Source organism: Desmodus rotundus, chromosome 4 (genome assembly GCF_022682495.2).
Source record: "Desmodus rotundus isolate HL8 chromosome 4, HLdesRot8A.1, whole genome shotgun sequence".
Classification (NCBI taxonomy): domain Eukaryota; kingdom Metazoa; phylum Chordata; class Mammalia; order Chiroptera; family Phyllostomidae; genus Desmodus; species Desmodus rotundus.
Genome location: NC_071390.1, coordinates 46,223,517 through 46,240,410, shown reverse-complemented (window position 1 = coordinate 46,240,410; position 16,894 = coordinate 46,223,517). Strand labels below are relative to the sequence as shown.

Sequence of the window (16,894 nt, the reverse complement as noted above, 5' to 3'; positions counted from 1 at the left end):
CTATGAGTATTTATCATGCTTTTTAAAGCATGATAAATTTTAAAACAAAATTTATTTTTGCCTAGTTTTCTTTGTCCTGAGGCTAGTCGTGAATGACATTTTAAAGACTGACAGTGAGAGAGGATGTTTATAGGTACCTCCTGTGATTTTTGTGTTCCTGCAGTTCTGAGGAGATTTATGCCATTAATTTCCATGCCATTAGTTTAATTAACAGATATTACTTCTGCCTTAATTAAATGCTACATAAATATAAACTCGGGATTCAATTTTATTTAAGATGATTGAGGTCTCTCCACACTTAGAGCAGGGGTGGCATACATGCCACCAGTTCTGGCCACAGATGGACTCTAGACACGGCAGAAAACATAAAATGGCCCTTAGAGCTAATTTTCCTAGATGCTGGGGGGAACCGGAAGCTGAACTATTGTTTGTGACAAGAATATTTTTTAATTGTTCTTGATGATGATGCTAATGAGAGAGAGACAGAGTGAGAAACAGAGGGGCAGAGTGAGAGCAAGAACTAACTCCTACAACCAATAGGAGTTGAAGGATACTTGCTATGATACTAAAATGCCAGGGTTATTGACAGGCAACAAATAATAACAATAATAACAATAACATAATAATAACAGTAATAATAATAACTAATAACAAATCAAAGGGTTCAAAGTGACCAACTGACCTGTCCTAAACTTTCTGGGTGAAGTTTGAAGATTGTTATTCTCCCTGAATGGGACTGTATGTATATTAAGTTTATTAAAGCAGAACTCATCAAGATGGTGAAAGATATAAATCCATTAAGTTAAATTTATAATTACCAGAAGTCAGCTTGTATAACTGATGTTTTAGGACATGACTAAGTATACACTTGGCATCATTCAAATATGTTCACCTGAAAGCAGGAGTAATCTCACACACACACACACCTACACATCATGCAAGAATTACACAGCAAAACTTTGATTAGTTCTTGTGTCTCAGTATTTCTGCATTGTTGAAATTGCTTTGCCACATTAAAAATACATATTCCTAACTTTATTTTATTTGTGATAATGACATTGTGGTATGACATTATTTAGAGATACCTCCTAAAATATATTCAGATAATATGATGTGATATCTGAGATGTTCTTTGAGTAATGGAGGAGAGAGGATGAGGAAATACAGTTGAACCAAGAATATTCATGAATTGATAATTGAGTAGTGATACTTTTTTCTGTTTTTGTATATATTTAAAAATTCCTGCAAAATAAAAGTAAATACATATTCTCAGGCTCCATCCTAGACTGAAAATTCCCTAGGATTGAAGTCTCAAATTCTCAGGTCTCATCCAAAACATGTGGGGTCAGAGTCTTGAGGGTTAGGGATGCATATTAACAGCCTCATTACATGAATTTCATTACATGAATCTGATGAACAGCTTCATTACATGAAGCTAATTGTGTCCAGAATGTGTTCCATCATTCTTTATATACAATATACTAACTGTCTCAAGTATTTCTTTGGGGATCAAAAAATTATCTCTGTGGTCTATTTCCAGATAATATTCACTGGTTTAGATACATGAAGCCTAATCCTTATTCATCTACTTCCTACAAGTGTGGCATTGGTCATGTTACTTCAAGACAGTAAATGCCAGGTCAATAATTTACGCTAGATCCTTAGCCATTAAATGTTGTCATATTACAGAGAAATTTTAGTATATTTAATGCATGTGTGATACACACTTCAGTTGAGTTATGCTACACTCTGAGTTCTAATGATTGCTTTGTTGTGATCAGATAGTTTATATGACATACCTAACACATAGTAGGCATTCAACTATCTGGCTTTTCCTGTGACCCCAGACAATGCTTTAGGAGAATTTTATAACTTTATTTCAAATATGTAATATTACTTGTTAAATTTTTTTAAAAAGCAAAGTAAACTTTATTTCCTTCTATTTAAATTTAGTTCAATTCCACACAGATAATAAGAAAAAGAAAAAAAAACTTTAGAACAATAACTAAAGAACACTTTTATGGAGAGTTCGCCCTGCCAGAAGAATAACGTTGTCAGAGGGAAGCTGCTTCAAGAAATGGTGAGCATCCTCCGTGGCTCAGAGCTGCTCCCACCACGCAGTAGGTGGAGCGGTGCAGTGCAAGGGCCATTGCTATTCAGGGTTCTAAGGTCAATATACTGCTGTCACTGCGAACTGAATCCCTGTATGCTTTTTCTTTCCCCAAGGGAAAAAATGCCTCTACATTTCCACAGACTGAGGAAAAAACCCTGAGAACATAAATGTGTACGTTCTAGAATGTTTCCCTAACATTCTAGATGTTCTTCTTAATGATGTTATTGTTAATAACATCATTTTTAGGAAAAAATCTATTTCATGTCCTAAACAACTAATTACAAACCAATACTTGAAGCACAATTATTTTGAAAGTAGATGCTTTCTTACGCTCTTGTGTCCCCCGTATGTATGCGTGCCTAAATTCCTCCGCAGATTTCAACTGGTGGGAATGTGTTGCTATTTTATAGTGAAAGCAATTGGAACTCAAATATCTAGAGGAACACAAGTGAAAGTCACATCAAATGTTCTTTACAGGAAAGATAATTTTCAATGTATACAACACATAATTTATAAAGACCTAATGTGAGTCATTGATCTGATCTATACTGTCTTTAGACATTATATGGTATAAAATTGCTTCTGGACACAGAACATATTTATAACCTAATAATACAATCCAAGAAGTTCTTTATTTCCGACAATCTATATCAAAGCAATCTGACTGAGAAATAAGCATTCTGAGTAGGAAGTGATGTTGAAAATAACTCTTCAACCCATTGCATTCATGCCATGCTGACCTTCAAGTCATATGAAAGAGACACTTAAATCATCCTACATATCCTCCTTTTCTTCTTATGTAAAAATGGCACCTAAAATATGTTTTAAGGAATGAGTGTTTTCTTGATTCTGTATGTCTTCAGATAAACTCTCTGCCAGGATTTACTGATTGGAGATTTAGAGTTCTTTGGGTGTTTATTACAACTCTGACATTATCAATATAACTGTTTACAGTACCTATAATAATTATTACTTGATTACCTTGACATACTATTTTTCAATTTTACTAAAATAAAAACATTTATCTTGTGCATTATTTGCTAACCTAGATCATATCATTGTCTCAAGTTAAGTCATCAACATTGACAAAAACAGCTATGAGCTTCAAGGAAATCTCATTGAAAATATAATAGGGTTATTATAAATTTTATTTCTCTTTCTATTGCAATTGAAAACAAATAAAACCCTTCTATTGATCTGTATGAAACTGTTGTTCTTTAAAGAAAACCAACATTGGGGAGAGTTGTCAGGAAATGTCTTGTTGATGATGTGATGTTTTTGCTGAAACCTCAATTTGATTGATGAGAATGTGTCGACCATCGGAAAGCCTGATGAAGGTTTTTTACAACAAAGTGAACAGCAGAAGCTGGACATGAGAAGAAAGTCAGAAGTTCCAAGCAAACTGGTGAAAGTCCTGGCAGGAGAGTCACACATAAGCAGGAGGTAAATCGTGTGTTGCCTTGTAAGCCATATTCTGCTATTGGGATTTTATTTTCACTTTAATCAGAAGCTACTGGAATATTCTGTGTAGGAAACTAACTTGAACTGAGTTATGCTTTTAAAAGATGACCCTGACTGCTGTGTGAAGAATAGGTTGTAGGACGCAGACGTGGGAGCAGGGAGAGGAGGTGACAGTGACTTATATAAGATTCCCACTAAATGTCTCGAAGGCATCATGAACTAAAATCATTTGGGAAGTAAATAAATCATGTGCTTGGTCCATGGTCTGTTTATTCCCTTTTCAGAGTATCTCTGCTGACAGTGTTAGTAGGCAAATCAAATTGGTTTAGAGCTATCATAGTAGAAGAACAGTATGTTTCAGAAAAAGCTTTACAAAAAGCCAACTCTGCTTACCATAACTTCCAAAAACTGAAGCAGATGTAAATAATCTTATAAACTGTACGTATCACTTTTCCTAGTATTACTTAATTATTTTTGTGGTGACCTCACTGAATTGGACTACCCATTTTATTTTCATCTTTTGGACAAAAATAAGCCTCAGCATAGTTTAAACTATTTAAACACATGATCATGTCCTTCAGTATTTATTTTAATCAAGAAGAACTAAACAAAGGAATACATAACATAAATTGGTTTTGCTAACAAGAAAACCTATTAAATATAAGTATAGTTCTTGCAGAATAATGAATTTTATGTAGGGTTTTTTTAACATAGGGACACTTTTTTTTCCAAGTAATACTTTATACAGAACTTTAAAGTATAAAGCAAATAAATAAACTAAGGTATTTTATACAAAAACATAACTATACAGCCATTTTAAAAGGTAAGATACTATATATATATATATATACATATACATGTGTGCATATATATATGAATGATAAGGAAAATTCATTTTATTCTAAATAAGTATATATTCACTGAGCATCCTACATTTGAGGCTCTTTCTAGAGGTTTGGGGTAGATCACAAAGAAGGTAAACATGTGTTCTGTAGTAGTATGTTTATATTTCAAAGAAAGTAATAGAAACTAATCAATTAAACAAATACATGTACAAGAAATTTCCACTGAATTACATAAAATAAACCAAGGTCATGTATTACTGAATTCACAAGGAAGCAGGCTGCTATAGATGGGTTGTCAGAGAAGGCTTCTCTGAAGAGATAACAATTGAGCCAAAATCAAATAAAAAAGCCAACCACAGAAAAATGTCAAAAGAGAACACTCCAGAAAGTAGCACGTAAGGTCATATGCCCTCAGCTAAAAGAGCATGTTTAGGACAGAAGATGGTGAGGGAGCAGGTGGGAGAGAAGTAGAGATGAGGTCAGTGCCTTAATCTATTTGGGCTGCTATAACAGAACACCATAGTTTGGGTGGCTTATAAGCAACAGAAATTTATTCTCACAGTTCTGGAGGCTGAGAATTCCAAAAGCAATGCACTGACAGATTCAGTGTGTGGTAAGCACTCAATTCCTGTTCATAGATGGCTATCTCACTGTGTCCTCACACAATGCAAGAGAGGATGGGTCTCTCGAGTCTGTTTTATAAGGATTATGAATTAATCCCACCCATGAGGGTTCTGCTCTCATGACCTAATCACCTGCCAAGAGCCCCACTTCCAAATACTGTCACATTTGGGATACATTTCATCAAATGAATTTGGGGTTGACATAAGAATTCAGTCCACAGCAGTCAATGATAAAGGACCATGTAGGGCCACATAGGATGTTATAGGAAGAGACAATAATGATCATTTAATAAGAAGCTATCATAACTCTGAAGCAGGAAAGTGACATGATGTGATGTCCATTTTCAATATCATTCTGACAAGGTTTCAAGCAGAATGAAAACCAACCATTGTAGGACTCTAGGCAAGAATTTGTGATTATTTGATTATATATTTATATATTTGGCTTACTATTTGGGTTTTCAGCATCAATTTACCCTTCTTTACAGTATCTTGAATTTCTTAGAGGAATTACCTTTGCCCATTGAACACAGTTTTATTGGGGATCTTCAATAGAATTATTCAGAAAAACAAAACAAATAGAATGTGTCGGTATGTGTGTATCTATCATCTATCTATCTATCTATCTATCTATCTATCTATCTATCTATCGATCGATCATCTATCTCTCTCTCTCTATTTATTGAGATGACATCTATCTATGTATCTGTCCATTGAGATGAAGAGGTGGAAATAGACTGACATGAAGGAACTGGTATATGCTACAATTGTGGAAGACAACAAGTCCAAGATCTGCAGGGAAGCTGTCAGCCTGAAAACCCATGGAAAAACCCATGTTACAGTCCAAGTCTAAAGGCAGTCAGCTGGCAGAATTCTCTCTAATTTGGGGGAGGTTGGTTTTTGTTCTTAAGGCTTTCAATTCATCGAATGAGGCCCACCGACATTATGGAAGACAATTTGCTTTACTCAGTCTACTAATTTAAATTGTATTGTTATCTTTAAAATACTTTCACAGCAGCATCCAAATGTGTTTAATGAAATATCTGGGTAGCATAGACTAGGTAAGTTGACACATAAAATTAACTGTTGCAGGCTCCCCATGCACTCTGTTCAAAGAATGAGCATGCAATTCAAGCTAGGTGGATTAAATATTTTCTCCTGCAAATATGCATTTGAGTAGTGGGCAGAAAAAGTACACCCTACCCTTCCAGTCACGTCCAGACCACAAGACCCTGCCCCTCCACACACAACACACACTTCTCCAATCTCCAATGGCTAATCTTTTTTTTAAAAATTACTATTAGCCCAGGGAACATTTAATAATTCACATTTGTGTAGGCCAAACTCATTTCTTTGTTTGAAATGAAAAAACTGTAATTGTTTCAAGCAGGCTCCAGATATTTGGAAAGACAGGCATCAGGTTAATAATGGTTATCTTGGAGTTTGGGCTTTGAAGATTGAGGGTTTCCAATTTCCAACATACATAATTTTTTAAAATATTTTCTCCATAATTTATAATTAGTAGCCAATAATTATTTAAGTTAAAGTAAATAATGAAAAACTTTCTAAATTACCAAGTTGGACAAAAGTGGAATTTTAAATATTATTGGGAGTGAAAGTCCCATTTTTATCTGCTGTAGAAGCTCTAGAGGTGCCTCTGGAAAACTGGGGGTTTTGTGGACAATTTAAAAACTTTATTGATAGTCATTGTTTTTGAATTCATGAAATAAAAAAAAAGGGAGCATGATACTTGCTTCCCTGGAGGACATTTAAAATTTGATTCATTGGTATATTTTTGGCTCACAGTATTACTTTGTGGCATTTTACATCAGCTACTGCCTCTTCCCTAAGCAATAATATATTTCATAATTAATTCAGCACAAGCAGGGACTATACCAAATCTTTATTTACAAAAAAAGAGGGGCTACTGTTCTTTTCAATAAAGGTATTGCATTCTTTTAAAGGACCAACATCACACTGAATTAATTAGGACTAGCACAATCAGAATAAATTAGGCTATATCAACATATACAACTCAGTTTTTAACGTTAGGATTTCAATTACAAATAGCTAGATATTCAATAACAAATTTGAATTAGGTACTATCTCCCATGAGTTTCTGAATAAAAATCCAGCCAGATAAAGAAATTCCAGTGGCAATGATAATAATAATAGTAATAGCTAGTATTATTAAATTCTTAGTATCTGCTAGAAACCAGAAGTATGCTACATGAATCTTACTTTATAGTACTAATGACAATCCCATATATTAGATTTTTTTTCACCCATTTCTAGATCACAAACTCGAATTGAGGTTTAGAGACATTAAGCAACATTCACAACATCACACAGCATTCAATTTGGACTCTGACTTTTTACTTATTACCCTACATTGTGGTAGTAAACACCTGTGATATATTTTTCTACACAATTTAGTGAGCCATCAGGTAATTCCAGAATGAATTTTTATGTAAAGTTATGAGTATCAAGTCAAATTTGGATGACTCTGCCTTTTTTATTTATTTGTGCTTCATAGAAAAATACATCTCTAAAATTAATTTAAATTAATATTTAGAAAAAATTTATTTTGAAAAACTAGTAATTTGAAAAGAGAGTTAGACTTTCACCTTATCACTGAGCAGAGCTGGTGACTTGTTCTTTTAATTAATATTAATATATTCAACTCCTCATATTGTTTTGCATCCTTTAATTATTCTACAAAAGTTAAAAATATCTTCATATTGTCTGTAGGTGGAAATTTTATACAGTTGAGTCTATTCAACATAAATTTTGACCAAAGATAAAAAAGAATAAATGAACCATTTGCTTCACTATAATATCACACACCATTTTCAGGATTACTGTAATACAGTTTCAAACTCTAGGCAATACTCGCTGAATTCTATTTTTTGATTGTTTGCTTGGTGTTTAGCTATTGTTTTCCAAAATTGGATATGAAATTTCTTTAATCATTTACTGCTGGTAGCGTGTGGGTATGATTGTTGGTGAGAGAGAGATAAATGGCAAATAATAAATTCTGACACTAGTTATATTATTTACCGTGTTTCCTTTCAACCTACTTTGAGAAAAGCCTCGCTTTAAAAAGGTATAGGCAGTTTGAAAGCTGTTGATTGTTTCCTTTTTCATTCACCACTTTGCTGGCCCCAAAAGAGCTCCATGGTACACATTTTGAAAATAACTGTCTTATGTGGGAGGACAGAATTTAATATTTGGAACACTAAGGAAAAGAAAAGAAGGCATTATGAACAATGTGTTGGCACAACAACTGTAAACTGGGAGCCCACATGGCAACTGGGAAATACGCTTACTTCATCTGAACTACCTATTAGACTACCATTTAAAGGTTATCTGGGACTAGACAATAATCAAGCGTTATAGTGCTTGCCATTGTTTCTTATTTGAAACACTAAAATAGATATATTTAAATTATATAAAAATAAATATGCATATATATCATGGTTGATATTTATATAATACAATTATAATAAAACATTGTATTGATTACATTATATGAGTAATAAATAATATGAATATGAATAATATATAATTATATTACTTATTACATATAATACACATGTGTGCAGTCTTTACATATACACATTTATAATAAGTACACTCTCATTGTGAGTGAGCACTCAGGAGCCATGCTTACTCATATTTATACCCAGTATCTCAGGGCACAATATGTGTTTCTTGAACTTTTAATCAATTACTTAATTAAATTTAACATATATTGAACATTTACTATGTATTGTGAATGGCTTCTTACTAGGACATAATGACAAATAGGAAACTGAAAGAGCTCCCAAAAGGTCTAGCAAAAGGGAAACAAGCGAACAAGTGCACCACAAACAGGAGGTTGGTACTTGTAACGGGAATATAGGAGGACACAGAGAAAAGCTTAACTTTGAACCTATTATTTCATATTAACCAAGATGACACTTGAATAACAAATACCATCCTAATATGTTAAAGAAAGTGAAGAAAAAGGAGAGTAATTCTCAAAGAAGTTCAAGTACATGTATACAAAGCTATGTGTTTCAAGGTACATTGCATTCTGCAAGTTAAAGAGATAAGATTACAAAGTGGTCAGACATAAAATTACTTTGAATGATATGCTAAAAGCTTTGATACTTATTTGGTATATGATAAAATACATTGAAGTGTTTTTAAACTTTAATTATTGTGCAATCAGATCAGAATTATATTTCAAAAAAATAAATAACTCCCTTCAGTGAGATGATGTTTGAAAGTAGGAGAGACTGCATAGAGGCTGGGAGTCCACGGTTGACTTAAAGGGGTACTTTAGCAGTGTAAGAGGTCACCCAACACATTTGAATGACATTTTACAGACAGTACAGAAAGTACCTTTGGCGGTTGATTGAATTTGGGATAGGGGGTCATTGAAGTCTAGGTCCAAATTAACAATGACCACCAAAGCAGCAAGAGGTAATGTGGATGTATCAGAATTCATTAGAAAGGATAATAAGGCATCTGTGGGAAACAGAGTGAAAAAATCTCAGAAAAGTAATAAACATAAGCTTGGAATGCAGGAGAGATTCAAGTCAGAAAACACAGTTAGAACATCCAGATCATCCCTATCTGGGGAAAAATAAAATTCACTGATATAGGTTTGATAAGTCTTACTGACAATGTATAGTTTTAAACAAGTTGCAAATGATAAAAGTGTGCATTTTTCCTTAAGATTAAATAAATAAGTAAATAAGAAATAAATCCAAGCAGAGAAATTTAGTTTAAAAAGTAAAATTATTAATGATTTATGAGGAGAAACCTGGGGCCATCCAGGGGAGGAAAACAGCCAGTAGTTTCATAGAAGACAGGAGATAAGGGAGTTGCCAGATTGTAACAGATTCAATGAGTATGAGCCAAGAGCAAATTATGTTGTAGTAGATCAATGCAAATTACCACTACCCTTGTCATAACTGAGAAAGCTTCCCTGGAAGAAGAGAGCATCATAAATAAACAGGGGAGCTCTGTTGGACAGTTACATGAAAACTGGAGTTCTTTATGACAGCGACTACAGTGGAGATATTTGTGGCTCAACAGTCCTGGTATCCAACCCAAGTCTTTAAACTGGGACTGGAGAGGAAATGAGTGTGAATTCTGGCTGCTAAATGACTTGTCTGGTAGGAACTTATGCCACAATACTGAAAACTACATGACACAATAAAAGAAGGAGATATATACCGAAAACACAGATGATGGGTCAATAGCATCATATTAATACTGTGGTGTTTCTATTCAGGGACAAATTACTCAGCAAAAACCAACTGAACAACCAATCAAGCAAACAGCCAGCCAAATACTTCACAACTGTTCAATTCTGAAAAAAAAAGTGTAAGGATTTACTCTGACTTTGTGCTTCAATAGAAAATGGAAAAGATAGAGCTATGGATTACATACTCTCCAAATTCTACAGAACTTCCTCACAATATTAAAACAATTCTACTACATAGGAATAATAACAACTTTAAGAGAGTCAGAGAGTAAGAATATAGACAGCATGTGAGAAGGATTTTATCTTATCCTACCTGTCAAGTCCCACGTAGCACTGAATACAATATCCATTAGGGTCCAATAGATACTTATCAAATTAATTAATATATAATAATTAGCCATAAGATTACAAATTGCTTTAGTAGCCTTGAGATATAATATTTATATATTTACATATCCAGTATAATATTAATCTTAGTGTTTATGAAGATATTAATTTTTCTAAACATAATTTTCTATAATAGAAAAACATATAAAACACTTGTTACATAAGTTTATCTCTAAGTACATGATTATTTGCATTTAATAATAGAGGACTTTTATTTTTATATATTCCGGTTTGTGAGTTAACACTGTCCTAGACCGCCTGTTAAAGTTTTGCTGAGCTCATAAATTCTGTGAGCATTGTAGTGAAACTTAGAACGGCTTCTCAAGTCAAAAATACCACTGAGGTAATTAGGGGAAAATTTCACAAAGAAGGTGAGCAGGTGTCAAACCTTCAAAATTTGTAGAATTAGTTCAGGAAAAATCAGCAAGAATGTAATTGGAGTCATCACGTCCTGTCTAGCTGACATTAATGGTTGGTTCTCTAGCTCTAAATAGCAATATCTTACTGATTGAAATTTTCAGAAATTTTACAAAATATGTAACGGGAAATAAAATAAAAAAGAACGAAAGGACAGAAAAAAACACACAGCCATCTGAACGTGAAACTCAAGAACCAGCTTCACTTCTTAACCCTAAGAATCAGAGGGGGTCCAAGGTAGCATGCGGAAGAACACACGGAAACCTGATGCCAGCACTATGACTGATTTTATTTTCCCAAAGATTGCCACGTACAAACATTGCCTTCCCTGCATGTTCTTCTTTCAGTGCAATTGAGATACTCCTGCTTCTAGGGGATGGTATGTAATTGGACTCCTTCAACCTGACAGAGTTTGACAACAGAAGTAACAAAGCAAACTACCAGGCTAGTTCATAAAAGTTCTGCCTAATCCTCTCAGGAAGTTTGTTCTTGGAACCTATTGCTTTGCTGTGAGGAAACCAAACAGCCTAGGAGAGGCCCACATGGAGCAGAAGTGAAGCCTGGAGTTCACAGTCCTGGCTGAACTTGAGCCAACAGCCAGAATCAGCTTTCTTACTGAGCCACTCTGAAAGTTGTACCCAGCACTCAGTCAAGGTGACAAATAATCAGAAAAGTTGCCTATTTTGCAAGTACACATATGTACATGTTTTCTCATGGCAATAAAAAATATACCTTTTAAAGGATAAATATTTGCTATAACTATTTAAGTATGTAAAATTAAAACCCTCTTCATTTCACAGAGTGTTAAAGAATGGGTCAATCTGTTAAAATGATGATGAAGCATAAAATTTTATCAAATGTATAACCTTATGTTTAATTCAAAATACATTATTTTAAAAGAAAATACTTTTTTACTTGTTGGTTGTAAATAATAGAAAGCTACTTAAACTTTATACCTCAGAAATCTCATCTGTAAAAGGACCATTACAATGGGAACTATGCAAATGAATTTCAATTAATATTTTTTAGGATTTAGCACAGTTCATGATGAACTGAAGATTCAATATCATCATTCGTCATTATTATCATTTTTAATTTTTACCCCAAATCTGGATCATGGCTTTGTTGCTAGTATGAAATGATACAAACATGAGAGAGATGCTTATTCCATAATCTGAAAGAAAGAGGAAGAGATGCTCAAAAATCCTTTGTAAAATCAACCCACTCTGCTTCCCAAACAGCAACTTCTGTCTTCCTTTACTTCTTTCAGTACATCAAGTACTGTTAGACAGTCAGACTCATAACTGACTCTAGTCATTACTATGTCTGTACGCCCCTTATCTTGGGTGTCACTAGTATACCAGCCACATAAATTAACTCAGAAAAATAGAATAATATTAAAGATATTAGTTTTCCTCATGATTTCAAAATAACTTTAATGTTCACTATCATTAATAGTCTTCTTACTGGTATTCAACCAAGTTTAGGTAACTTTAGGTAATCTATAACTATTTGCCCAGATAAAATCTATATGAGCTTTTTTGTCTGAAAAATTACCCATTTAGCTGGAAATTTACATTATTTTCTTTATTCAGTGCATATCATAACATTTATTCTTTTTTCTCCAGCTTTTTTTGGTTCACATTAGCTAACTAGACCAGCAATTATGAATGTCAGCAGACACAAAAGTGATTCTCAGCGGCTTAAGGTCTACTGCAAGTAAGACCCCAAAGTCAGTAAATCAAATGTTGAGTAAAAACTCCTAGAAATGGGTAGGATACAGTGTAATTTACATTTAGGAGACTAAATTTCTGTTTTATTCTTTAAAAATCTCAAATACCGAGAGGATCCCTACAGTTTTCACATGGCTAAGAATAAAAATCAATTACTTTCCAACAAATTCTGACATTATGAGCCAGGTTACTAACTCGGAAAACTTAATGCTTTCCAGAGAAACTACAAAGCTATTTGTCAAACAATTGATTCCTGGGAATTAGACTTTTCTAACAAAGAATTAATAGTTTCAATATTTAAGCCTAAGCAGGATACCTACTTGCCTTATAATTTTTATTCTTAGGTATGAGTATTTATCATCCAGGGAGGTCGAAGTTGTGAATTCCAAGCCGACAACAATTTGTAGCTCCATTAGAATTTTAAAAATTAAATACAGAATCAAGTGTAGAAAACATATGTTCATGTCTTACCTTTCTTCTTTTTAAAGGATAAATATTGACATTCAGGGTTCATTAGCTTCCACCTCCAGGGAGCCACATATAACTTCCAATAACATTTGAGAAACTTAAGAGGCTAAAGAACACCCTGTTGGCCTGCATGTCCTCTGATTTAGGATCACATGTGTACATGTGAATTTAAATGAATGTTAGAGTTACCTTTCAGAGTTTCCCAGAACATATTGAGAACTTTACTCTGTTATGATTTATAGGTGGAAAAAAATTAATCAGTGTAAAATGGGTTGTGGTTTCATAACATATCTTCTACCTTGTAAATGATATCATTATTCAATATGACCAAAAATTTGCCCATAGTTTCTAAAATTGGGTTTGGGCATCCATAGTTTTCAACATCCATATAATGAAGTTTGTTATTCTCAATTAATATGTCTGTAAAATACTCAAAAAGGATCTCACTGGGGTTAAAGGGGTGCAAGTGAAGAGGAAAAGAATATTTACCGGAGTTCTCAGCTCAGGTATGGCAGCTTGATAGGTGATTGGACGACAATCGCGAGTGTTTGGCACAAGGACACAAGGAAGAAACATGGGACCCAAGTCATCTCCATCCAGCACATCCACTGTGAGGGTGGTGGTGGTGGTTCGCCTTTCATTCAGATTTTGTGCACGGTCCTGTGAGAGAGAGAGGAAAACCCAACACGATGGACTTAATGTCTCCCTCAGTTTGACGAAACTCTAGACAGGTTTCTTCCCGACAACCATCACCTGACTTCTGCTTTCCCAGAGCATTTACTTTAGAGAACTGGCAATTGAAAACCTTTCTCTGCCCCTTTGAGATGTGAATTTTCTCCCAGCTAAATTTTTTTAAACTATAGTGGACATGCATTTTTATATTAGCTTCAGTGTACAACATGATTCCACATTTAGATGCTTTATAATCACTGTGATAAGTCTAGTGACCATCTTTTAATATGTAGTTATTAAGATATTATTCAAAGATTCCTCAAATTAAAAATAGAAAGAACTACTACACAACCTAGCAGTTAGTTCTACTTCTGGTTATTTATCTGAAGAAAATGAAAACAGTAATTCAAACAGGTGTATGCACATTCATATTCATCCCAGCTCAAACTGTTGACAGTTTTACAACCCAAGTCTCTTTCCCAAGGACCTGGAAATCATCCCTTTGAAATGTAATCATCAAGGAAGACAGAGCTCCTATTTTCTAGTCACTGTCAGAGGGCAGGAGCAGAACTTCAGAGGAGGCTTGCTCTAAATTGTGAAACTGTCTCTCATCATGAAGAAAGAAAAACAATTTTTTTTCTTGTATCGATTCCAGAGAAAGGGGAAGGGAGTAAGAGAGGGAGAGAAACATTGATGAGAAACAGAAACATCAATGGGTTGTCTCCCACATATGCCTCAACTGGGGACTGAACCAGCAACCCAGGCATGTGCCCTGACCAGAATGGAACCCGCTACTTTTCAGTCTGTGGGTCCGTGCTCAACCAACTGAGTGACAATGGCCAGGGCTTTACTTGTTCTTTGAGAAGACCAATTAGCAAGCAAAGATGGACTTTGTTCTTCCAACTCAGCTTTTTTTTTTAATGCTTCATTCAGTTTAGATTAGATATATATGGGTTATTTTAAGAACATACCTCAGAAAAGAAAAATGAGGAGGAACATAAAAAGGAGGAGAGAAAAGAAAACTCACCAGGTCTATTGTACTTTTATTAAAGGAATGTTTTTGTGTCTCACATAATTTTTTTTCTGGTCTAATGTAGTTTGAGTTCATTACTTGTCTCATATAGTCTGCTGTCATTGTTAAAATAACCTAGTGTTCCAAATTTCTAAGTAAGAATTGTTTTATTTGTTTCTTCGTTCTTGGAATTAGGTTTCAACTTTTCTCTTTTCCACTAGACATATTGCCAAGAGAACAGTTATTTTTTGTGTGTGTTTTTGATTTTGTTTTCCATTTTTCCTGAGGTATAACTAACTTACAGGACTGTATAAGGTTAATGACTTATATATATTGAGAAATGATTAACACAGTAAGTTTAATTAATATACATGATCTCATATTTTAAAACTTAAAAAAAAAATGTTTTTTCCTTGTGAAGAGGACTCCCACCCCAGCTCTTAACAACTCTCCAGCCCTTCTTTTCAGTGGAGTTGACTGCATTCTGGTCTCCTTCCCATTGTAATGGCTTTGAATGAAGTCTTCTTTACCCATTTAGCTGTGTCCAGTGCAATTTTTGCTTTGGCAATACACTGCTATTAACTAAGATCCATATTTCAATGGGATTCTCCTAGGTTTTAACTAATGTCCATTTTCTGTTCCAGGATCCCATCCAGAATACCACTTTACACTTAGTCAGCATGTCTTCTTAGGCTCCATTTCACTCTGGCCATTTAACAGGCTCCCTTTGCTTTTGATTACCTGGGTAATTCGGAGCACTGTACTAGTAAGGTACTTTGTACAATGTCCCTCAATACCCATATGCAATAGGGCTTTGCATAATGATTTTCCTAAAGATTAGACTGGCATTATATGATTTGGGGGTAGGGGGAGACCATGGACATAAAGTGTCACTTCATCATCTTATATCTAAAATATATATTAACATGATTTATCTCTTATGTTACCCTCGATCACATGGCTGAGGTTGTGTCTGTCAGATTTCTCCACTGCAAAGTTTCTCTTTCTTTTTTCCTTCTCCAAGTCTTTGAATAGGAATCACTATGTGCAGCCCATATTAAGGAGTGAGAGTGATTCCATCAGAAATTTATATTAGTTATGTTGATCTAAAGGGTGTTTATCATGATGATATAAGGAAGAAACATTGGGCCCATTTGTCTCTACCCAGAACGTTTACTATGAAAGTGGTAGTGACAGTTTGTCATTCATTATGGTAGAAACTAGAAATGTCTTCACTTTCATTGTATTTGATTATCCTAAAGAACCATTTTTTTCTGTCTGTTTAAAATTCTGATTTGCATATCTTAACTACAAAAAGTAATTACACTTACATGCATGTTCAGAGCAGCACTGTTCACAATAGCTAAAAGTTGGACACAATGGAACATCCATCAATAAGTGAATGGATAGACAATTTTAGTGTCTGTGTGTATATATGTGTATGTGTATATAGTTACATATACATATGTATATATGTATAATATATATACACATATATATGCAATAACACGGCCACAGAAAAAATGAAGTACTGATATATACTATAGTTTAATAAACATTAAAAACATTATGCTAAGTGAAAAAAGTCAGATTAAGAAGGTCACATGCTGTGCAGTTTCATTTATATGGAATATCCTGAATAGGAAAATTTGAAGAGTCAGTACACAAATGGGTGGCTGCCAGTGGCTGGGAGAGCAGGAATGAGAAGCCACTGCCTAAGGGGTGTAGAGTTTCTTTTTGGAGACATGAAAATACTTGGGAAACATCGTGGTGGGCGCCCAACGATGCGAGGGTGCCAGACGCCACCAAATCGTTCACTTTAAAATGGTGAAATGTATGTTGTATGAATTTACCTCAGTAATTTAAAAAAATTAATATACTAATAGATTTTTATTTTACTTTA

General features: G+C 34.2%; 1 protein-coding gene across 1 annotated transcript in view; it reads right to left on the bottom strand.

The window, feature by feature from the left end:
• The window catches only part of PCDH15 (protocadherin related 15), an 870,634-nt gene that overhangs the window by 381,004 nt on the left and 472,736 nt on the right, over window positions 1-16,894 (bottom strand). The window contains exon 11 of the mRNA XM_053923048.1: window positions 13,797-13,967. Coding sequence (XP_053779023.1) covers window positions 13,797-13,967 — 171 coding nt within the window. The remainder of the gene's footprint in view (window positions 1-13,796; window positions 13,968-16,894) is intronic.